A 26333-nucleotide genomic window follows, 5' to 3' on the forward strand; every position below is an offset into this window, starting at 1 on the left:
CCGGCCCGACACATTGTTATTGTGAACACTTTGTTTATTGCAATTTTCCACATGCCTTCGGTTCGACGCCCGATTCGTCAACTTTGCAGCTGGTCTCCAGCACATACTCTTTCCTCTCCGGTCGCCAGCTTCACTATAAAACGAAGACTCTTCGTTAGGATAGATCATCACCACCTGATTTTTGTAGCCAACTTTATGGTGTCTGAGCACTTTGAGACTTAGATCCACAATTTCTTTATGTTTGGTCTACAACTTTTGTCTGCAATCCTTCAGCAGTTATTTAATCGTTTATAATAAAATCTTTGGCACTGAGGTTTATAGACAGACATAGAGGATTTATTATTTTATAATTTAGTACAAATTAGTCTTATAAAGAAATACAGAATTGCACTCAAAAAATGATAACAGCAACTTCAACTTCATTGTATTTACTTGAACATGCACACTGACAATCCTCCGCTAAGCTTCAACATAATAACATTTTGTATTTGAACATGTTAATATGCCATTTTTAGCTCAAATCACCACTGTCCCTGGCAGGGAAAATAACTGATCTTTGAAGATCACAGTTTCTGTCAAACAAAAGGCTGTAATTCAAAACTGGTTCAGTGGTTAAAAGAAGCCAAAAAAAATTGTTTTTGTTTGCAAACAGCGAACACAGACCTCCCATGATTAAAGAACACTACAATCTTCTGTTCTGAGGCTGCTCTGCTCGTATTCACATTTTTTTGGTGTATAAATGTACTTGATATATCATGAAAAATGGAATTGTAATCTATAGTTATTCCATTTAAAGTGAATAATCTCATCACATATAACACATGTTCATGACCTTCACTGCTCATCAATAACAATAAAGTTTGAATGAGTGAAACATTATAGATTTCTTGTTATGGTGTGCCGTGTAGGTCATATTTAAAGCCTGATAATCGGTGTTCACTTAGTGGATAAATGAAGTGAGAGTGAAGCGGCTCCTTAGAGAACAACCAGAGGAAGCAGAGTTTGCAGCAGAGATGGAAATGAGTCGGAGACATTCATTTATTCATCGATTTCCTCGGCAAACAGCTGGGAATGCTCCCTGGGATCCCAAACCAAGAACTTCCTTATCTATTGGCAACACACTAGAGCAAGATTAGGAAAAATAAATGCATGAAGGTTACCGCTGTCTTGAAATTATTTGTTAGGACATTAAACCAGATGTTGCTGTGGGATCTCAGCTGGTACTCTATTATAGCCCAGGAGTTCTTTCATGTTTAAATGATCTGTTGCTACAGATTTTCCTTCACACATTAACAGAAACCCCTGTGGATACACTGTACTCCTTAAAGAATGTAGAGTTTATTCTGGGTCTTTTGACTGTACCTGGATTATTTTAGTGCAGGGGTATAGCATCATCATGTTTTTATATTCATGTAAATTTAATGAACTGGCAGCCTGAGGAAGTTATTTTGTCCTATAATGCTCTCCTCTGTGGCAAATTTAAAATGTATGGGTCAGTTGGGGGCAATTCTAAAAATTGTCATATTTTTGTAAGACTACAAATTTCAATCTAATTTCAGTAAACAAGCTAGAGTCTGAAACCTGACTCTGCACATGCTCAGTGAGATCCTGTCCGGACCTTGATAAAGGTAAGGACACGAGTTTGAAGAAAAATACTGATTTTGAGGAATAAAACTATACACATTTTTCTTCAGACTTAATCTTTAACCTATATATTCAAAATGACAACAAACAACTCGTGCCACAAATTTTCAACATGACCCCAAAATCAGGTGCATCTGGTTCACAGGTGCACATCGGTTATTGTAGCATGTGAAGTAGAAAAGAAAAGTGACCAGTTTTCTTGTCATCGGTTAGCAGGACTACACAAACTAATGAGAACTAAAGACTTTTGATGAAGATCCATCAGGTGACCGTCTGAAACTTTCACCAAAATCCGATCATTCCAGCAGGAGGAGTGAAACTGTGGGTAGATGCACGATCGACACTTCACCACAGCATAAGATCATCGGTGGCCGATTGAGCTAAAAATATTACAGTTGCCTTGGTCTTCCAACCTTGATTTTTTCCCACAGTACAGAAATGAATATTTATGCCTGTGTACCACTGAGATTTTTTAATATATACAGTATATACTGCATAAATATACAGCACAAAGTGTCTGTGATATTGATGGCAGCAGTGAGAGGATTTATGTGAGAAATTACTAAATATATAAAATCCTGGAGGCACATTCTATCTCTTCTCTGTCTTCTCTTTTTACTACTGTTTAACATAACTACAAAACATGGAAACAAGACATTTCACTTGGATTTCGAGGAAATAAAAACCCAGTCGTATACTGTGCAACATATAAGACAGCTGAAACAATTCCAGTTGCTAACTCAGCTCATGTTAATGATAACTGTGTAAACGCCATCAAGTGAGACAGATGCAATGGATAGTGCATTTACACAAAGAACAAACTTGTGTTGCTGCGCTTCTCTGCATGAATCCTGAATCCTTGTAAATAATGACAACGCTGGCCGATACTTGCTTGTGGGTTGCTTGTGCACGCTGGTATTACGTAGGTGCTAGCAAGTGTAAGTGCCAGCAAGTAGATAAAGATACCAGGAAGTCAGACACAGGAATGGATAGAGAACTTGGTCGATTATCAGAGTAAAGTGCTCAGCGCACACTAAATGCTTCATTTCCTGTGTAATTTGAACCCATGTGAAGGCTGTAACAAACCTGCACTGGAGACACACCCGGCGTCTTACTGGGTAAGGCATGATTTACAGCACTGTGTTGAATCTGTAAAGTATAGGGCGATGTAGATGTTTGCATTAATAATACTTGTGTAGTGTTGGGTCTGTGTTGCTCTGCAATCACAAGGCAAACTGAGCTGTTCATACTGGATTTGGAACTAATAAATCTTAAACACAAACAGCACACAATATATAAAAAAAACACAGCTACTGCTTCAGTAGCTAGGAAAGATGGAAGCCTTCAGGAAGTCTAAATCTATTTACATACTGTCACAGCTTTGAAAAGGAGAAAAACTGCTTATGTCTACTCTGGAAGAATACTGGCTACTGCATTAGCATAATGAGCAAGCGAGAGACAATTACAGCCTATTACATGTTGTTTCACTGAGGTATCATCCTTGTGCTAATCAATATGCTATGTTTACAAGACATATTACTCCCAAACAGACCTGCATTGTCACTGAAGTCTGGTTATTGTAGTGTGTAGTTATATTTCTGAGAAGGTGCAGGTCTGTATATGCTGTAGTCTGGATCAGAGACTTATAAATCAAGTCAACAGTCTACAGGCTGTTATGTAATCTAGCTTTTATTTCTAATTGCTTCACATCCTAACATGCAGTGCCTTTAATCAATCAGCAGTAAGTATAATCTTCTTTACCGGTAATATAAAATGGTCTCAGGTTACTTTTAGTATTAGTTTTAAGAGTTTAAAATGTTCACAAATCTTTGAAATCTTGTCTCTGTCATCTTTGCGTCTCCTAGTTAATGAAAGACCAAGAAATGTCAGTTCCATTACAGCAGGGTGGCTTTTGAACATCAAATGCCAGCAAAGGGCAACAATGAAAGATTAGCTCTTACAGTCTTTAATACACGACCTGAAGTGTCACTGCGACGCCTGCTCATTTCTTTACTACCAAGCAGAGTAGAAAGTCAAATTCAGATTTAATGAGTCACGCTCTATTATAATTCATGCTAAAATAATTTAGCATTTAATATAGAGCGTGCAGCGTGTTGACAGAGTACTCCTACAGATTGCTCAGATACAAATTACAGAAGTCGATTTTTTTCCCTAAGATCACACTGGCACCTTCTTGTTTACTGTAAGCCTCACATACTAACACGCTGTGTTTTTCAAGCATTTTTTCCCAGTTAAAAACATTCAGGTCTAAATTAAAAGCATGTACCACCCTCCCACTAATAGTTAATCCATAATCCTATTTTTTCCCCAAACCATGCCAAAGGCACAAATACAATTCGCATCAGTTTTTTGCACATTTGACACACTTACATGTTTCAGATCATCAAATATATTTTAATACTAGTTAGGTAGGAAGCCATCCTCACCTTCTCTTTTGTTGAGTTTGGCGAAACCCGGGGCGTGGCTGCTGGACAGCTGGGAAGAGCTTCGGAAGGAAGATGGCGGCAGATTGGAGACCAGTGCGCTGTCACACGCCTCTGTCGAGAAATATCAAAACATAAAGTATAATGAATGTCCTTCAGATTTTGACATTTACATGTAAATGTCAGCATGTGCACTGCTGTGCTTTTTGAGGGTCTATAATTACATTTGTTTCAACATCTCCGCACAAATATAACCTCCTTAAAATATTCCTAGAGTGAACAAAACAAAATTAAAAGTCTGAGAGAAGTAAGCATAGTTGAACACAGCTATGACGCATCCTGAGTAATAGCACTCTTAGCTCAAGAAATCTGTTCCTGGGCTTCAGTGCCAGTTTTAGCCCTAATAAGCAGAGAGGAGCAGTGGATGTGTTATCTTTGAATTGCAGGGTTAATGTCAGCTACAGTTCCTCGCTGCACAGTTAAGTAGTTCACAACAGTAGGTTGATGCGGGAATGTCTTTTTTATGCTTTAAAATCAAGAAAAAAAGAAGAAGGAAGCATTCAAACTTTTTATCTGAGTGAAAAAAAAGCTGAGTGGTTCAAAGAGTAGAGATCAACAGCAAAAAAGCACAATGAGAATATCACAATACCCGACACAGCTGGAAATGGATTAGTCTCCATCTCTTAGCCTGAGTGGAAACCTGATGAAATGTTATAAACAGCGGGGTGGGAGTGCTCTGATGCTGAGAGGTAAAAGCGTTGTCTCTGCAAATGATCAGCTTTTTTAAGATAAAAGAAGTTTATTCGGACACCTTTTGATTCGTTTCATTCTAAAGTCTTAAAGAGGCGCTAATGACAACTAAAGTGTTGAGCCTGTGAATATAACAACATGCGTGTCAGAGAGGAGTCTAATCATTCAGGAGCTGGTTTAATGTTCCCCAGGTAGAAACAGGTCTTTCAGCAGTAATGGCTCCATATTAGATGAATGAACAGCGTAATAATGTCCAGTCGGATGAGTAAATGGTGTAATTCTGGCTCAATGGATAAATGAACGTTGCAATCATGTCGTGTTGCGGAGATGAATGGCGTCCTGAGTGACTCATTATAGGCTGGATGCTGATGGGGATGATTCAGTGTTGTCAGAGGAAACCTTTACATCTTTCTCATATTTAGTTTATGGATGATTCCCTGAATTCAAAACATAATATATTGAACATTATACAGTAATTAACATTAATTACTCTTATATTAATTGGAGCCTCTCTCACAGTCGCCAATAAACCTACAAAAAAAGAAAACAAGCACTTTTTTGTTCAAATTAAAGCAGATTTCTCTTTCCTTTATTATAGCTACATGACATAGAGAAATAATTTGTAAAGACAGAATACAAATGAAAGTTTGTTTTACTGTATCTGATTGTCTTTGGTCTGCACAGCATAATCACATCCCACAGATATACACACGGATTCATGATCACCAGCCCCATAAATATTCATAGTTTTCCTCTCAAGCTGCAAACTGTAAGCTAAAGCCAAACTATCACCGCCTCCATCCAAAGCCTCTCCGTTAATGGATGTTGTTCTCCACCACTGAGACAAGAGCCAATTACTATGATTCACGCGGCAGTCCGATCTGGGCCCAGAACTCTGACAGCAAGGCTTTAGTTTCGATTACTCTGTCAACATCAGTGCACTTCATCTCAACAACACAAGGTCTTCATCCGCCTCCCGATAATTTCATAGAGGAATACCATTCCATTTACAGCAGCTCTTTTCAAATGAAATGTGTAGCTAGAGCCAACAACAATATTGGCCTATTTACCTGTAGTTAAAAGAGCAGGATTTGACATTTTAAAGACGATGCTTCACAAACTGAACCCTGAAATCCTGGAATATTTATTTAGTAACTGAGGATGCCAAGTATTTGGATACGCAATTAAATACACCGTAGAGCCCAAATGTGGCATTCATTCTCAAGATAATGGTCTAAATGTAATTTTTTCTCATTTAAATGCTTCAAAATACTGGATTTTGATATTATTAAATCTATATCTTCGGCAGGTGTTTTAACCAAACTGCAACACACGATAGAGGATTCACAAACACAAATGCAATGAGCAACAGCTGTACTTCCAAACACACCACAAGCCAGTTGAGGATTTACAGTTTTACACTTCTGTTAAAGAGAATACAGAAACAGTCAACAGTCTTCTCCAATACGGTCTCACATAGGAACCCTGAGGGTTAGCTGTGACTCAGGGGGTAGTCGGGGTTGCCCACTAATAAGAAGGTCAATGCTTCAATCTAAAGCTACAGTACTTCATGTCAAAGTGATCCTGGACAAGATACTAAGTGCCAAAAGCAACAGTTGACATATCCATCACAGTTTGTGATGTGTGCTTAGAGTGGTGAGTATACTACAACATATATACCCAGAATATTCGATCAAAAGGCTTCTTCACCATTACTTATGCATTAGCTGTCTCCTGCAGCACATCCAGTACCTGCATGTAGCATTTTCTGTCTGCCAATTTTATGTGCTGATACTATTTTAATCCTCCTTAGGATAGGAAGGAGTATTTGCCTGTAACATAAAAAGCACTGCAATGTACAGTGAAAAGCAATACAGTCAGCAGCTACTGCTAAAAATTCAATTGAAATCTATCATTAAATTTTTGTTTGATTTAATAAAAATATAAAGACTATCATCAGCCTTAATTCCAAGCTGCTTTCAGCTAGAAAGATCTATACACTTTGCTATGCTATCCACCCAGCAACAGTTTGTAGATAAAGTTAAAGAGCAGCTAAACATAATGAGTCATTTCACAGATTAAAAGTCTGATATTTCCTAAAAGAACTGATACAAAATGAAACCAAAAAAAAAGGATGGCGTGCAAAGGCATACAAATAAATACTAATTCTTGTGTAGTGCTGTGATAGACACGTTTCACAATACAGCTGGGGAGCTAAGAATTAAAGCTTATAATGATACAGTCAGTTTATTAGGTACACCTTGCTAGCGCTGGGTTGGACCCCTTTTGGCTTCAGAGCTCGTTTAAGTCCTTGTGGCAGAGATTCAACAAGGTCCTGCAAACATTCCTCACAGACTTTGGTCCAGACTGACACTGCTGCGAATTTGTCGCTTGTACATCCATAATGTGAATCTCCTGTTTCACCGCATCCCGACGTGCTCTACTGGATTCAGATCTAGTGACTCTGGAGGTTATTTAAGTACGATGAACTCAGTGACCTCATGTTCAAGAAATCACTGTAATATGGCATTTTATCCTGCTGGAAGCAGCCATCAGAAGATGTGAACAAAGGCATCAACAAGCTAAGAAACAATACTGAGGTAGGCTGTAGCATTTAAATGATGCTTAGTTGGCACTTTTGATACAAGGCAGAATGGTTGCACGTTTATTCATTTAACCCAAATTCTGACCATACCATCTGAACGGCGAAGCAGAGATTGTTTTGTTTTTCCAGTCTTCAACTGATCACTTTTAGTAAATTCTTGCAAATTCTGGACTAATTTTCCAGTTTTTGGCTGACAGGAGTGGCACCCAGGATGCTCTTCTGCTACCGTAGCTCATCTGCTTCAAGATTAAATGTGTTGCACGTTCAGAGATGCTCTTCTGCACACCTTGATTGCAACGAGTGGTTATATGAGTCACTATTCGCATCAGATCAATGCAGTCTCCTCTGATCTCTGGCATCAACAAGGCATTTTCATGCAGAGAATTGCTGATCAATGGATATTGTCTTTTTGTCAGACTATTCTCTTTAAACTCTAAAGATGATTGTGTGGGAAAATCCCAGAGGATCAGCCTGTAAGTCACCAACAACCATGCAAGTCACTTATATCATGTTTCTTTCCCATTCTGATGCCCAGTTTGAACATCAATACTTCATCTTCACCATGTATATATAACTAAATGCACTGAGATGCTGTCATGTGATTGGCTGATAGATATTTGCATCAGCGAGCAGTTGAACAGGTGTACCTAATGAAGTGGTTGGTGAGTGTATATCCATGCGGAGGGATAAATGTCTATGAATATTTGGTCCAGCTGCTTGTTAACATTACAAAGCCTTCAGCCTGGCCTCAGTGGCACTGTAATTTGATTGTAAAATTATTGGGTATTAACAGAGTCTGAACTCTGTTTAGTACAGTGTGTTGCAGCAGTTATCATTAAACATCAGACCATATAACACAGTTATACTGCACTTTATAGTTACCAGAGTGGAGCAGAGGCTCATACATATTTAATTCTAGCATTTTAAATGCCATCCAGCTACTCAACAATCATCAGAAGGCGTCCAGCTCCTTTGTCCTCTGAAGTTCCTCCTGATAGTCTTTATTCCTCCAGGCTTTGCCCTTACCGACACTTATAACTGTGGGTGGTGGGGGAGCTCTCAGTATGAAAAGCAGGTGAATTACAGTAGTCTGAAGAGGTGAGATGAGAGGGACGGCTCTCCAACGCGGAGTGCTGTAATCCCTGAGGAGATAATGTGTGGTGAGAGCAGTGGAGTTTTAAAACACAGGGCCACTTTTCCTCGGCGGAGCTGTGGCATTTAAAAGCCGATGTCCCTGACAGTGTGACTAGTGGAGCACAAACACAGACAGCTCAGAGGAAAATGGAGCTAAATGTTGAATACCTGCTGGCCTCTGTAGCCAACGAACCTCAACACTGACCCTGGCTGTGTTGGACAGAGAGCCTTCCTGAATATTAAACTGCTGCACCCTCCTGAAAACACCTCCTGTCTTTGTGTAAGCTTCACATTTAAGGGTGTTAGACTAAAAAATATATATAATAATGCTTTTAGGCGTTCAGATCACCACAAAAACATTATTCCTGATCAAAGTATTATAAATTTACCCAGAAAAGATGATTCTTCAATCTTTGGCAAAGTGAAATATCTCCAGGCAGAAAAAAGAAGCATTTTTTGCCTTTGATAAAACAAAAACTTGAACTGGAAGCATGTATTGAACTCTGAGTGATGGGAAATATCCTTTCAGTTCAGTCAAAAACCTCCTGGACACCCATCACTCAGCATCTGCACTATCCATCAATTCATACAGTGCCAACTTTATCGTTGCACCAATGTGACAAATGGTCAGTTTGACCGCATTAAAAAAAATTAAAGGAAATTTTGAAAATATCTCTGGAGGGTATAAGGCAAATACATTTTATCACCCCTGAAGTGACAGACTAATACCAGAGTGGCTCATTCACCTGCACTGTCCACTTCTTTACTGAATAGAAAGTGCCCACAGAGTCCGTGACTGAGCTGGGGACCCTGAATACCGATGAGCTCCATCCATCACCTCAGCAAACAGAAGGTCTTGCACTTCAGAGCTCTATAAGCCCCACAAACCCAAAGTTCAGTGCCTCTCAGTATGAGCCAACTTATTTAGCCGTTCAAAGCACGTAGCAGTAAGCAGGATAATGAGGCTCCAGCGATGGCTGTTTTTGCTCCAGAGCGCTAACAATCATCCTCAAGCAAAAAAACATCAATGCTCATTTTACTAATCCGCACAACGTCTACCTCCAGTTTGACCCAAGGGGGTTCAAGCCCGCTCCTGCCTGGATATACACAGAGAAAGAAAGAACGCATTAAAAATACAACACAGTGAGCTTTTTTGCATTTTGTTTTACTTCAGCTCAGCCGCGTGGTTTATTTTTTCAATGTTGCGAAGCTAAAAGAAATAAAAAAGAAAAAGAAATCTTATATTTTGAGTTGTAACTGGTAAAGGGTATTTAAAAATCGTCTCCAAATAGACCAAAGATCTTAATTTTGTTATCAGCTCAAATGGTTTCGACATCTAGGATATTTAATTCTATCTTGTGCAGTCTTATCAATGACATAGGGGGTCTTCCATCTCAAACTTAAATAGCCATGTGTCACTTAATTTAGTTTTGACATATATTTCAACTTTTTCCTACTCGTTCCAGTTTATTGTTGTTGCACTTGCAGAATTTATTGAAACCTTTGGCCCAATATGTTTTTTTGATTACGTGCTTTAGCTTGACTTCTTTAAGCCTGGTTGTTCAAGGCTGCTAAATCATTCAAGTTTACCCAAGTTTATATAGTTAAGTAACCCTTTAAGTCCTTGAATATTGGTCCACAGTACCGTGAATAACCTTAGACTTTTATGAAAGACATTTGGGAAAAATGCATTCGCATCAGTCCAGACAGCGATTTGCAAAACTCCATGAAACTCTGACAAATTTACAGTAATTAAATAACTGTCACCAAACTTGTTGGAACATAAATCAAATGCAACAAATCCGACATCCCCTTAGTGAGAAAACAGTAAGTGATTTCTCGATTGGTTGAATGAACTTGCCATGCAGTTTTGAAAAATAGCCCCATAAGTTGTTTTTTTAGACCAGGAGCGCAAGGGAGGAATAGGTTAATTAAATGAAAAGGTCAGATCGACAAGTGAGAATAAAAAGAAAAAAAAAAGACAAAATGTACAAAAAAGTGCTGAACAATGTACTAAATGTAGGTTTAAATATAGGCTTTTAATTTTAAACATCAAATTTTAAAAACATACACATTACTCACACTACTTGAAGACACTGTCTAGATTAGAGCTAGATTAGAAATTGTATGACTGTTTTCTATCACAGTGCTATCAGAAGAGAATAAAACAAAGAAATAGTCATTGTGACATAAAAACAATGTTGATCTTACTGCTGATTCAGACATTACTCATTTTGTACAGTAATTTTAGATGTAAAACCACACCACTGCCTCACATATTTCATCTGTTTAAAAGATACAGGGAGGCAAGAAAAAAGATTTAAATTGGATTGTTGTCATGTATCTGTTGACCAGGATTCCTGCTATATTCAGATTTCTCTGGAGAAATTCCTTTTGCACTCACACATTTGACCTTAAACTTCAACAACATCAACTCTTCTGTCAAACTGACCGTTGCCCGTGTTGAGGTTCTAACCGGCAGTTTTAAGTCAAACACTTTTGATTTTCCAACCTCAGACGTACACATCACATAACTATTTATTTCTTTTATTCTTTGGAGATTCACAAGGTTGTCTAGCCTGAATATGTTCCCTAGGGTCATTTTGTTGATTTAAAGTTCTAATGTAGTGCTCTGAGCGCTCTGACACAGAAAAAACACCCGGACAATCTTCGTTTCCCATTGTCCACTTACCCAAAATGAAATTTAAGTTGTTGTTTGACAAACTGAAAGAACGTGTGCATCACTGACTCATAAGCATAAGAGGACAGAACAGACCCATGGAAAGCCTGAAAGAAGTCCAGAGGGTGATAGGAAGATGACCTTGCAGGGTAATGGAGTTTTGGAGTTTTCTTGATATTTGTGTGACACTGGAAACACAAGATAGAGAATTATATTTCTTGCTCACTGTTTTTAATGTTTCAAAGTACTAGATCAGCTTTAAGGAATCAGTACTTTACGATGGGCTTCCTCTTGTTTGCTTCCTGTGTTCTTCCCTGCAAACATCTGCCTGTCTGACAGCTACCAAACTGAGATGCTCAGCACTTTAACTCCTCTGGCTGTGAGCAACGACAAGGATATTTGTTCTTCAGCTCCAATTCTTTAGCCGAACAGGCTCCTGCATAATGCCGATTCATTCTGGCCTTATCCAGCTAGAAAACACCAGATAATCAACTCATTAAGTGCAACACAATCTGTGTGTGTAAGGCTATACAGCAGCCCACACACAATCCAACACTGCCTTTGAAAGCAGAGAACAATCATCCTTCTTATTGAGGCTCGTCACACTGATCAGTGATGTGGGCGGCTGTGTGGGAGACAGACATCAACCAAATGAAGTGATCAAAACAGCAACGAGCCACAGAACCACAGCATTTAAAATTCCTTCATCTTGAAACTGCCAGGTTTAACTTGCAAAAAGACACGGATACAGAGTTACAAGACGCTGCCAAGAGATTAGACTTTGGTCCGTTTATATGCTGCTAAAACCGAGAACATTTATCATGAATCACAATGTCTGAGATATGCAGATTTAGAAGGAGTGCTGCAGGAAACACCAATCATAGTGATGGTCCCAAGAGGATATATATTTAATTTAAAAAATCCACTAATTCACTGGCAGCAATAAGCAAATGATTTTAATATATTTGCCCCTAAATATCTATTAATAGAGAGCAGCAGACCAACAAGTCTCTGTGGGGAAAAGAAATGGTACAAAATGTAATACCGTTCTGTCATTCAAGTAAAATGCAGGGATGTTCATATCATCCAAGCAATGGCAAATCTAATTTATTTCAAAAAGGAAACACTGAATTGGACACCGGGGATTCATAAAATTGAAAACTGCATTGCACCAGCAGAAGAGCTTACACTACAAACTATTTTTATGCAAATGAGTGCCACAGTGTAACTTTTATCTTTTTTCATAGGGTCAGTATCCATAAATATGAAGCAGTATTGTAATATGAAACTTTATTTTATTGATTTTCATTTTGCTTCATGCTTAAAGGGCATTTTTTTTGCATTGATATATGTTGATTCAGACTCCTTAAAGGGCACTTCACCTCAGGAATCAAATGCACAAATGTCATTTTTCCTCTGGTGCCATTTATCCACCTGTACTCCAGTGTGATTACATGTGTGTTTTTAAGACGTCTAGCTTATCTTGACTATAATATAACAGCACCACAAAAAAGAAATAAAAATAAATCTGTTGGAAAACTGAACAGCATCAATGTCTCTTTTCATGTCATCTTACCACATTTTTCTTTGTGCCGAAATTCACTTGCAAACCAAACAAAAAAATCGACTTTGTTACGACCCTCTCATCACAGGTGATCCTTTTGCACGGTTATAGTTAATGAAGTTCACATGAAACTGGTTACTATGTTGATTTTTGGAGTAAGCCGTGAATGATTTCCAAAAACACTGTTGTTTTTCAAATGTACTTTTGTGGAATTTTAAGCAGCACAACGTGAGTGCCCTTTAATTGTATTAAACTGAAGAGAAGGTACACGTACAGTTCTGGTGAGGCATCATTCTGACTGGATATTTAACTACTCTTCTGGGTAGAAAAACAGATAAGATCAGTTAAATTGTTGGGATCATTTTCATGCTAGGCCACCCAACTATGTACAAGTTTCAACCATCTAGCTGTTGATTTGAAGTGAAGATGAAGAATTAGTGCTGCTTCTTCGTTATTCCATCCACTTTGGCCCATATACCAGCACCACTGTCAGCAAAACAACCCCAGAGGATGCTGCTGCCACTTGTATGATGCTTAACAGATGAACAGTGTTCTTTGGTTATAAAGCCTCATCTTTACCCCCCTCCCAGCATACCTGTTGTCATTGTGGCCAGGTAGCTCTTTGTCTCTAATGAACATAAAACTTTTGGCTTCTCTGAGTGTAAAGCTGCAAACTTCAGTTGATTTTGGACCAGGGTTTTCTTTATTGGTTAAAAGACCAATAAAGAAAACCCTGTACATTATACATCCTTCAGCGGCACAAAAAGGTTCAAGTGTAGCTATATATTTGGACCCGTATGTTAAACTGCTTTTATTTGTTTTAAAATGTTTGTCCAATGCTGCCCCTCTGTACCTCTCTGAGCTTCTTCATCCATACATACCTTCCCGGTCCCTCAGGTCGGCAGACCAGCTCCTCCTGAGTGTGCCCAGGACTAATCGTAAGCTCAGAGGGGATCGGGCGTTTGCTGTGGCAGCACCAAAATTGTGGAATGAGTTGCCTTTACATGTTAGACAGGCACCTTCCTTATCTGTTTTTAAATCACGTCTTAAAATATATTTATTTACCTTGGCTTTTAGCACAGCAGGACTTGTTGATGTCTCTTAATATATTTTCTTATTAATTATATTATTTTTAATTTTAAGATATTTTATATGTAATTTAAACTGTTTCCTCTCTGTTTTATATTTGTAGCACTTTGGTCAACATTGTTGGATGTAAAGTGCGTTATAAATAAAGATGCTATGCTATACCTTTGACCCTGTGTGGGTCAAATTAAACCACTAAAACACAAATCTCGGACATGCAAAATTGATTTTGGGGTGGACAATCCCGTTAAGTTCATGCGAAAGCTTTAAAGCTTAGCTCAACCTTAGAGGTAACAGATTTTAAACAGCTGGAATGACTGATGACTTAAATCATCAAATCTATTCACTAATTTTCAGAGCTATGAAACAAGAAACACTGTGTTAACACTGAAACAGCACCAGTTATTAACATTGTGCTTTACGTTGAAATACATCATCTATTACATTTTCTTAAACAGAGAAATTATCTTTGTGCTAATCAATTCACTTTATTAAGTCTAATCACAGCTGTTGCCTTGACATATTGTTACTTTTCTGGAAAGTACAACAGAATTATCACATTACTATAAATCAAGCTTAACTGCCCACCTACTCTTTAAATAGGATGAATAATATCATTGATTAGACCTTTTTCAACTTAACAGTTGATTTCTTGCTTGTGTAAACTATTGCAATTAGCTGGTTGGTGACATAATCTTTTTTAGAGAGCATTTAACTTACGCCTGATTAAAGCTAGTTTAGGCACTTTAATAAACTACAAAATACAAACAATGATTGACAGGAAATGCTACAACCCCTTTTTCTTTGGCTCTGGTATCAAATTAACATAGGCAGCTCAGACTTTTTGACCAAGATTACCTTTTTTTCTACAAGAGAGAAAAAAAACACTCTGTCAGCACATCAACACGCTTTAAATCTGGTATGACAGAACTGGTATTAATATTCAAAGTGCTTTCACGGTTGAGAGGAGTCATACTTGGAGCAGATTTCTGCTCAGGCCAGAAACTTTCATCTGAAGAGCTTAGTGCCAAGTACTAACCGTACTCTCTGCCAGGTGTTAAGCTACTCTGTGATATTTGATATTGTAAATAAAACTGAGCTCTGTCTATGAATGTTGGCGAGCGTTGTTAGAGGGACACTACATAAACTGAGAGTGACAGAGAAAAAGACAACATGTTCAAGTTGGATTCCTTCTGGCTATAAGCTGTATAGTAAAGTTTTAAACCAATACTGCATGAACACAAAGCCATGTTAAGCTTCTTTTCCTCCTCTAGAGGTTTATGAGGGCCATCACTGTAAACAACAGTGGTGGTCAGCTAGAGAACTGCTTGCAGTAGATGCTGCTTGCAGAAAATATTGTCAGTCTGTGGGGGGACAGGTTTCCTGTAAAATGAGGTCAGGATCCAGTCACTGCAACAGCAAGGCAGCGAACATCACATCCACACTCACTGTAACCTGCTGCACAGAGACCAGAAAACCTCACTGCACTGTCACCGCTATAATATATTTTTTTTATATGAGCATCAAACCTAACAAAAAAAACCTTGATGTCATGATGACAGAGGACGTTTATAAATCGTTCTATAAATTCTGTCTCTCTCCCTGTGTGGTGTCTGTCTGTGCGCACAATCGCTTCTCACCTTCACTAAACCACAACAGGAGCCACATTCACAAGAACTACTTAGTTTTACTTTACAGCCAGCTTCCCCAAGGAGACATTAAAATAAGCGCTCTTAAAAAAAAAACTTCTCTGCAGATAATTTGATGTTCTCGATCTTCCCCGGCCTCTTCAGCAATTCCAGCTCAGGTTTCCTCAGGGCTGAAACACAAAAGCTACTAGGTTTTCTCCAGCTAACAGCAGAGCTTTCCAAAAAGTTGTAGAGGAAAGTACTGAAGCACAACTTTTGGCTTGAACTGTTAAATCTTCACAGTGCAGGGTAATTGAGGGGAGCCAGAGTTAAAATATGGACTCCAATTAGGCCTGCGGTCACAAATGAAGGCTGTTATCTCCTGTCATAGTGGGAAAGCCTGAATAAAACCCAATATTATGCCTGGATGTTGGACTTTCTGTCTGATAGATTCCAAAAAGCAAAGGTGATTAAGTGTCTCTATAGAGAGCTCTTTGTTCCCTCCAGATTTCCTCATAGTTGTACTTTGTACTCTTTAAACATGGCTGTGACTGCACCTATTGAAATGGCTTCACTTTAAAGCAAATGGCTCTGATATTGTTCGCTTCATTGAGCCTTTTATTGTAGTAGAAGGACTATGATCTCCAAATGAATTATGGAACAGAACCAATTGTGAAAATCAGTAAAAACTTTATATTACCCACATTTTTATGGATCACCTTTAAACTTCACAACAATAATCTAGGCCTCGGGGGACATAAGTACCTGGGTTGACTAACAATTTGACCTTGGCCTTCAATGTTAGCACCTAAGGTCAAAGCTGACCTTGAAAAAAACTTTCATTAAAAATATATTAAGTACTTTATATCAAGATTTACTAGGTAATAATTAGTTTAAAACTATCCGTAAATCGCTTTTTCCAGATTAACGTTGATTCAAAATATACCAGTATACCACTGCTCATTTATTATTGTTTACTCCGCCATCAGTTGTCATTCTTGTGTTACTCAATTAATCTGGAATTAATTTGTAACTGTTTGATATGATGTTTCACCACTTAAAGAAGCACAAAGAGAGTAGTTATGAATGCGTAACTGTGGTTTTGAGACACTCAGAGGTAACAAGCGATTCATTCATTTGCACTAACAGTTTCCCAACTGGTTCTTTAGAAAACATCATCATCTATCATTTACTCATTTCATTTCTTTACTTGTGCTTTGATAGTAAGGCACGTTTTGTGTTGATGTATTATGGTAATGCCACCCTACTTCGGCGATATAGAGGCAGACCGCTGACAGAGCAAACCAGATGGGCAGGTCTGAGATTTTCCCACTAAACCATCTCTAGGGTTTACAGAGAATGGTCTGAAAAAGAGAAAATATCCAGTGAGGTGCTCCAGAAAACATTTCTAAATGCTCAGCTCAACAGATGAGCCACAGACAACCAAACTGGGTGCTACTACTGTCAACTAAAAATAGGAAACTAAGTCTTAAAATCGCACAAGCTCGCCATTCAGTGTACCCCAGTGTTGCGGCTGTTCATCTCTATCCCTTTATAACCACAATGCACCCATCTAATGATGGCGGATCCCAGCAGAATAATATGTTAAGTCACAAAGCTCAAATCATCTAAAACTGGTTAAAGAACATGAATACGAGTTCACTGTATTCAAATGACCTCCATAGTCACCAGATCTCAGTGCAACAGAGCAGCTTAGGGATGATGATGGAGCAGGAGATTCACACGATGAATGTGCATCTGTCTGCAGCAACTGTGTGATGCTATCATGTCGATATCGACCAAAATCTGAGAAATGTTTCCAGCCAAAATCTTACAACTAACATTAACATCCATTTGCACCATAAAGTTAAACTTGACTTGACCTTGAGTCCAAAAACATCACTACTTGCAGAACTTTTGAGACTTCATCAGTCAGCCAGACAGGCAATCATTAGAGTCCTTCTTTCAGCTCACATGAAAAAAAGCACACAACCTTTCTACGAGATGACACACAAACTGATAAACCAGCATCGTCACACCAAAGATGAACTCCAATGCCTTTTCAGAAAAAAAGCAGGTCTGGGTGATCATGGTGGTTAGGGAGCACGAGATTGTAGGTGGCATTGCTCCAGACCAGTATTACACACATTTGTTCTCAGCCTGCCTTAAATTGAATCTTTTGCTGAAGCTTGAAGTGTTTTATCTCCAAGTTGATAATACACCCTGTAGAGAAATTCAATTTTTTGGTGTTTGGTTGCTGGGTTTAGAATTTATCACACAACTGCAGTATGACCGGTCAAGACCTGAAATCCCCTCAAGCTGCACTTTTCTCCCTGAGGATCAATAAAACACGCAGCTTGGATAACCCTTTACATTTCATCTCTGGAATAATATCATGCTGTAATAAGAGGGAAATAGTGTGATACCACTGGCAATATAAAAACTTGCAAAACGGGTAAAATATTTCATGAAATTAAAACAAACACTGATTTTCATCTACTTTATAGTTCAGATTTTTATTTTTTCCTTAGTTCTTGTTACTGAAAAGTTTAAGAGTTAAAATACTATGAAAAAACAGCAGCTTTATGTTTTCCACATACATTTCTTCATTATTTGTAAAGCACCATAATAGTTCTTGGCATAAAAAGCCATACATTCTTCATGGTCATGGTCAAAACACCTACAATTGTAGTTGAAAAACAATTTTAATAAGGGTTGTTTTAGAGCTGCATTCACTGATTGTTTTTAGGTATCTGAGGTGTTAAGGGATGAGTAAAACTCATCTGCACAATTTTCAAGGGCATTTTCTGGGAAAGAAGTTTGTATTCTTATGAACTTCAATCATGCAGCGGTGAGCACCTCATAGCAAGTTTCTGGATTGAACAAGCATGCCTCCATCTCATCCTATCCCAGCATCCTCCTGTGTCACACCAACGAGTGCATGTCCTTCTTCACTACATCCATGAACCTCTTCCGTGGTCTTCCATTTTTCCTCCTTCCTGGCAGCTCCATCTTCAACATCTTTTGTCCAACATATCCACTATCCATCCTCTGCACATGCCCAAACCACCTCAACTTTGCCTCTCTAACTTTATCTCCAAAGCACTTGATCTAAGATGTCATTCTGATGTATTCATTTCTAACCCTGTCCATTCAGGCCATTCCCAGTGGAAATCTTCAAAAGCATCTTCAAGTCAGCTACCTCCAGATAATCACAGCAGGTCTCACTACCCTCTTCTAAACCTTTCCTTTCACTCTTGCTGTTATCCTTCTGTCACAAACCCCCCCTGACACTTGTCTCCACCCACTCCACGCTGCCTTCACTCTCTTCTTCACCTCTCTTGTACTCCATCCATGGCTTTGTTTGCTGTATTGACCTTCACTACCTCTGCTACTTTTATCTGCCCGGTTACACCTGTCTTTCTCTCATCCACAGATGTATTCTTGCTTCTACTATTTAATTCCTCTTCTCTCCAGAGCATACCTCCACCTCTCTAGCCTCTCTCTCACCTGCTCCCTACTCTCACTACAGATCAGTGTCATCTGTGAATACGATACTCTGCGGAAACTCCTGCCTGATCTCATTTATCAACCTGTCCATCACCACTACAAACAAGGAAGGTCTCAGAGCCAACCGCCACCTTGAAAGCATCTGTCACTCCTACCACACACCTCACCACTGTCTCGCTATCCTTATATATGTCTCATACATGTCCTGCATAACAGTCACATACTTCTCAGCCACTCAACTTAATCAACTTAATATCATTATACCTTTTGTTTCTTTAAAAGTCAAAATCTGCAATAAAGAATCACCAATTTAAATTAAAATCACCGTAAAATGCTCTTAAAGTTCACTAAATTTCACCCAAATTAAGGTTCCAAGAGCTTTGCTCCCTACAAGTTTCACTTCCACCATAAGTAAACAACATTACGTCTTCATTAGCGGCTCAATACAGAATGCCAACACATCACCTTTTCTGTCTCAACCCATCAACATCGGGGATATAATTAGAGAAGAGAAATGATGAGTTCCTTTACCAATAACAGGATTGGTTCATATGTTTCTCAGACAGTTCCCATGGATTTTTCTAAAGTAAATTATTTTTGCTTCCATCTCAAACCCGTGTAAATTTTCCTGACGCAAAATATAACAGTTTCCATTTTAAGGGATGCAGAGAATGTGCATTATGGAGTAGGTGGGTTGGCTGTAGGGGTGGCTGTAACAAAATCAGTATTTTGTTACAAAAAAAGTTTTTGTGGAATGGAACATGCTCTGACTTGAGAGCATGTTGATCCTTTTTCTGAGCAAGAATCCTGACATTCCTTCACTGTCCAAATGTGTTTAACTTTTTTTTGGCAGCAATAAACATGACAGTTTACGTATTTTAATTTAAGACATGTTTTATTTTAATTAAGTTTAAAACTTTAATTTAATGTAAAATTATATTTTGTTTGAATTTACTTTCAAATTCTTCAGTTGCTGAAGGGGCTGCATAGTTTTTTATAAATTGCATAGTTCAGAATAGCTATAATTGTACCAGATGGTTGCGTTCAGTTAAGTTGGACTAGACTGTAATACAAACTGTTCAGTTTGTCAACAATAAAACTGAAATGAGAGAAAGACTGAGTGTGAGACTTTGTTATTAGATAAAATGAATATTGATAAAGTTTACCTTTATGTACAGAATCTGAATATCGCAAAACATTTTTAAAAATTGCAATAATATCGTATCGTGCGTTAAGTATTGTGATAATATCGTATCGTGGGATGTATGGTGATTCCCACCTCTAGTTGGCTGTGCCACAAGCAGGTCCAGATGTGAGTTCAAGTCGAGCCTCTTTTCTCTGTTACTCGCTCTTTAGTTTTATTTGGAAAATCTAATAAGTTGGGTTACAGAAAGAGTGACATGAGGTGTAATATAATTTATAATGATGTTAAAAACAGGATACTACACTCCATGCCATCTACATAGTTTCTGCTTGTGGTCATGCACAGTAATAACATTATCTAGTAAAACTACTGAACATTTTGGATCATTTTCATGGGGAAGACAGAACTAGAAAAACCTTTTAAAAATGATCCAAAACACTCTTAAATGCCCCACAGAGTTGAAAAGGGTGAAAATCCCTGTGGGTGCATCCACTATGAGAGACTCAGTTTTTTAATCCAGTGTTAATCTAAAACTATTCATGAGAACAGCTTTAAAAAAGGGATGCCTGATGGCTTAGATGCAAAAAATAAACCAATGAATATATTATAAATGTCTGATGAAGCTAAATTCACATCCTTAACATCTTCAGCCCAAAGTCATATGAGATTAGATTTCATTGGCTATGATGAAAAAAACAAGGAAATTAGACCCTGACTAATTCTTTAATGCAGAGAAAACTCCCCTGTAATTGTTTCAGGAAGTAGCGACACTGACACAAATACAGACAGATCCGACCACTCTTAGCGAAAATCTATTGCTTAAACGTTCACTTCTCTGGACAGACATTAATATTTATAGCACTGCTGCCTTGCAGAAACCCAGTACTCTAGAGGCTTTGCAAAACTGAAGGCTGCATGGGAACACATAGACACTAAGACTCCCTAAAAAGCCAGCGGGGGTGAAATTGTAGAAGAGGTTCAGCGTGTCACAGCAGGGAAACAAACAGGGGGACTATTAGCTAGACGTTTTTTCTTATCATCCCTTTTTTTCTCTCCTTCTTCATTCCTCACCTCATCCTAATCCTCCTCTTCCCCTCTGTCTTCTCTACACTCTTATCCTCGAGTGCTTATCATTTCTTTCCCCATACACAGTCTGTTCTTTGCTTCTCATGAAGTCAAATCATCTCCAAGATGTGAGGTGGGGCATCCAGAGAAGCAGATGGAGGCCGGTGCATACATACGGCAAAATCAGTGAGGGATAAAATGGGAAAGGCAGAGGAAAATGTCACTGCAGTTGTGAGAAACACAGAGGGAATACTCCAGCCAGACAGCCTGCTACCCCTAAAATGTAGCCTTTCATACTTTATACAGCTCTCCTCACTTCTCATTCCTCCTCTTCCTCACTGTCCACCTATTCTGCTCATCCTCTTCTGTTTCACCTCAAAGTGCTTAGTTCTAATTTACCGCTGTCTTGTTGTGTAGAAATTCAGCCTCACCCTTCTGTCTTTAATGGCCACTGACTCAGCTCTGTCCTCCTCTCTAATACAAACTGACTGGCCGTGCTTCTTCTCATCAGCATTCGCTGCAGAATATCAGAGGAGCAAACTGCAAAGCTGTTGGACACTGAAATCATAAAAAATAGTCAGCAGAGAGAACACTGAACTATGATCAGCATCCATTCTGGTGTGTAAAGATGACACCCTAGAGCTTGGACTGAGGTATAAAGTAAATTTGATACACCAGCTACTTAAAACTGACAGCAGTAAAAACTACTGTTTACAGTATGCTGCACTGGAATTTCTGACTTTGTAACAAAACCCTGAAAGAATATTGATTTATTCCATTTCCCATAGCTTCTGGAAAAGTATTATCAGTCCCGAGGTTAGGTTTGACATCCACACTGAGCATCAGAATGAAGAAAAAAAGGTGATTTAAGTACGTCTGAATGTGGCATGTTTGTTGCTGATTTTCCCCACACAGACATCTGTGAGATTTAAAGAGAATGTTCTGAAGAAAGGGAGAAAATATCCAGTGAGTGGCAGCTGTCTGGATGAAAATGCCGTGCTTATGACAGATATCAGAGGAGAACGGCCAGACTGCTTTGAGCTGATAGGACAACAAAAGTAACTAAGATTATCAGTCATTACAAACAAGGCATGCAAAAGAGCATTTCTAATAGACAAAACAGCGAACCTTGAAGCAGATGGGCTACAGCAGCAGAAGACCACACGGAGCACTAGGCTACAATGTGAATCAGCTGATTCAGTTTTCAAATGATTGGGTCAGACTTTGGCCTAAACAAGCTGAAAACACAGACCTTTCCTGCCTTGTATCAACAGTTTAGGCTGCTGCTGGTGATGTGTGGGCGATATAAGTTTCGCACACTTTGGTAGTGGTTTCAACTTGCACATGAAATTAATGCAGACTCCATCATCAAACACCAACTTAACTAAACTGTAATTATTGCCTCTAATAAGGCAAATAGTAGAAAACGGCTTGACTAAACCAGAATGAAATGAGTTATTCCTGGAGTGCAATGAAGCCAGTGTGTCTGTTTTACCAGACTTTTTGTTCTGTCTAAACTCTTTTCCAAAATTTCTCTATGCAATTAAAAATCAGTAGTAGTAGCAGTAGTGGCAGGATCTACTCTGTGAGTGTGAAAATTAAACCCAGAATTATGCACAAATTCCCTGAATGAAAGGAACTGATAAATTGCTGAGTTCCGGATGATGCGATAATAAACAACTCAGAGTTGTTTAAATATCTGGTTGTTTGCTCAGAAATTGCAGACACCAATTAGAATTTCTTGTTCCATCAAATTTTTAACTACAGCTAAAATTTGAAGATTACAATGTTGAGAAAGCTGAAAATACAACTTTCAGTTTGCTTTCTGGACTAATTATGGACAAATTCGGAAACTCTGGTTGGAAACTTTATTCACACATGTGATCTGAGCCTCTGACATACAGGGAAAAAAGTGAAAAGAATTCCAGCTGCAGGCCATGACACAAACCTTCAGGACTACAATTGTTTTAATACCATACTGGTGTTAAATAACACTGAGTAGTTTGTTTGAGGAAAAAGATGGGCACAAAAGAGAAAAAACTTTTGAATTCAAGTGTGTCCAATTCAGAAGAAAAGCCTCGTCTTTCAGCATAAACGCTAGCTTTGCAGGAGAATTGCATGGACTCTATATTCCCAGTATCTAAGTCACACTGTGAGGGCAGGATGATGTCGGCTTTTCCATAAGTGGAAAAGAAGGGGTCAAATGATGTTGAGGAAAAACCATTTTCCCATTGCGACCTCATCTGGGGAGCATCAGACTGAGATGCAGGGTAGACACATAAGGCCAAAGGATACAGATGATACAGAGAATACAAAAGATCCCCAAACGATGACTCGTTATGACTTTTATGACTTCCTTAGGCTCTACCACCAGGCTGCAATGAGTACATCCACAAGGCAAATATCACACCAGTGCATATGCAGAGCTCTAACTACTAAGTTCAAGGAATTCAATTATATAAATATTTTTCGCTCTTCAACAGTGTCTTGTACTAATATAATCTAATTAATTAGTAATTGGGGAATTTTATTGGGTTGCCCCATGAAGCAAATTTGTAACTTGCAATCAATTAAATATTCATCACGTTCATATTCACCCAAAAAAGTTTTTTAAAGTCTTTTAGAGCTTATGATCCCCAGAGAACAAACCCTGATGTAGCTGGTGTCACTGCAAAGCTTTTCTGTACCACCACCAAGAAGCCAAAGTTTCAGATATGTATCAGATATAGATGAGACAGTGTGTCATGAACATCAACACCATCCACCTGTAGCGTCTCCATATATGCGTTCTTGTCTCCTTCACATTAAAGGGGACTTAATGCATTCATTTTGGGCACCAAATACTTATTTGTCAAATCTACTGGAGCCTTTTCATCATTAAATTCAAAGTGTTTTTCAAAGTATTTAAAGCATAATCTGTTATAATACTAACTGCAGCAGAACTTAATCTGTAATCTGTCTCATGAAAGGCTAATATCTGGTGGGTGAAACAGCATGGCAACTCTGGTATGCAGTTAGAGCTGGTAAGTTTGATGTCCTCACTATATATATCAAATTATGACACTCATAACTAATACAGTATGAGCTGCTGCAAATAGAGTTTTAAGTGTAAAATCCATTTACTGTTAGAGTCTACAGTCTCAGAGTGATGGAGCATCGTGACCTCCACACATGAGAGCTGATATCTGAAGCGACAACAAGTCATCTTCGATAACAATGGCTGCGTTTGATAAATGGCTTCATTGTTTTGGGAGTCAGACTTCTGCTAGGGACATCCTTGAACAAACACCAGTCCAGCAGGTCCTAATATCACAAGGCTGGACTGTAGCTCCCTTTTTAGCTCCTGGTTTAACTACCTGTTCCTGGGTTAATAAATCCAGATTCATGACCGGTGGTTCCTCGTTTGCTCTGCAACCTTGACTTCATCAAAACCCATTCATGGTTCCACTTTGCCAGCACGCATTTCCATAAATGACACTAAAGAAGAAATATGAAGGGGATTTACCCTCAGTTACTTTCTATCCCCCCCATACCCCCCATCCCAGCTCTTGTTGATGCTGCCCTCTCATGAATCATAAACGGCCGGGAGGTTTGCAAGGAATTCCACCACATATTCACACCAAATGACAATGCCATTGTTTTTCTCAGCTACCTCACTGAAAAGCTATAAATTCCCCTGAGACAGGGCTGCGCCACACCTGAAATGACTTCAAGTTCACACTCTCCATCCTCAGGATTTTCTTTACCAGATTAATCCTGGAACAGATGAGGGATACTTCATGAGCACGGAGATTTAATCAAGCCCTCCTAATATTCCCCTGGAGCCTCCACAGCTTAAATAACCAACTCTTTCTAAAGGCAGCCAATAGCCTTCATTGGGTGAATAATAACACCTCTGATTTTGCCATTGAGCCTTCAGCATCTCAATAATTTACTCTAACTCATATTAAATCCCTCCAGCCTGCAGCAGCTGAATAATCAAACTTTTCCTTCAGCATCAAGCATGTGAATAACCAATAACGATGCAGATCTTACAGCCTAATTAGCTTAGAAACAGGTTACTAAGTTCAAGATAATGAAAGTAGGATTACCTGTCCAATTATATCAACCATCATGAAGCTCAGTCATAGGACAAATGGGCAGAGGCAGTCTGAAACTCAGTAGTCTGACACCTGACTCATAAAGAGCATTTAGTTTGACTTTCAGGCAAGACACCTCAGGCTCTCTCTGCAGGCAGAAAGTAAACCGACTACAAAGTTTTAATTTTATTTGTCGTACTGGGAATGTGGTGACTCAGAGGAACCAGTGAGTCACCATCATTTAAACACAGAGGGACCAGGGCGAAAATGCAAATCAGTGTACACACAGCAGGGATCGCGTGGTATTATCTGTCATTAGGCTAGGATTAAAGTCACTCAGTGTTCTTGAGATTATCTGTCATTAGGCTATGATTATAGCACACACTCCAGCGGATGTGAACCAGCTCAGAGGGGAGATAAAATCCTCAAGGAAGACTGATGAGAGAGGGGGAGAGTATTATGAAGATGAAAACATGCAAAGTAAAAAAAAAAATTCCATTAAGGCTAAACAATTTGAGAAAAATATCCAAGCGCAGTTTTTCTGACCAATTTTGCAATTTCTATTTAAATTGGAATAATTTTCCAAAAACTGAACCAAAGACTTTTTGGTTCAGTTTTTAAATCAAGAGTAATTGCTGACATTTCGTACATAAATAAATATAGGGACATGTAGGAATAATTTAAACAAGCCAGCAATAACACTGGGACAGAGAAAGCAGATTAAACACGTAAGAGGCCACTAGTTTTCCTTTTTCTTGGCTGTAAACACAGATGTTCAGCTTAAAGGGTGACAAAATGAAAATACTGAGGTCAACCCATGTATAAGTATTCCACTTTTGGCAATGTATAATGTCAGTAAGAAGGGCTGTCCTTAATACAGTCATTTCAGGCAGGTGCATCTCCAAGCCCCACCCACCTGCTGTTTAAACCTTCTGTTTGCAAAGAGCAACCAATCAGAAGGATGTTGGCTTAAAGGGACGGCGGATTCACTGTATTCACT

The 26333-nt window shown here is 38.7% G+C and overlaps 1 protein-coding gene across 1 annotated transcript in view; it reads right to left on the reverse strand.

Moving 5' to 3' along the window:
- LOC102798502 (contactin-associated protein-like 4) overlaps positions 1–26333 on the reverse strand; it is a 155729-nt gene that overhangs the window by 115509 nt on the left and 13887 nt on the right. The window contains exon 2 of the mRNA XM_087831495.1: positions 4092–4202. Within this exon, the coding sequence (XP_087687621.1) occupies positions 4092–4202 (111 nt within the window). The remainder of the gene's footprint in view (positions 1–4091; positions 4203–26333) is intronic.

The sequence above is a fragment of the Neolamprologus brichardi genome, chromosome 18 (assembly GCF_056152115.1).
Source record: "Neolamprologus brichardi isolate AB-2024 chromosome 18, ASM5615211v1, whole genome shotgun sequence".
Classification (NCBI taxonomy): domain Eukaryota; kingdom Metazoa; phylum Chordata; class Actinopteri; order Cichliformes; family Cichlidae; genus Neolamprologus; species Neolamprologus brichardi.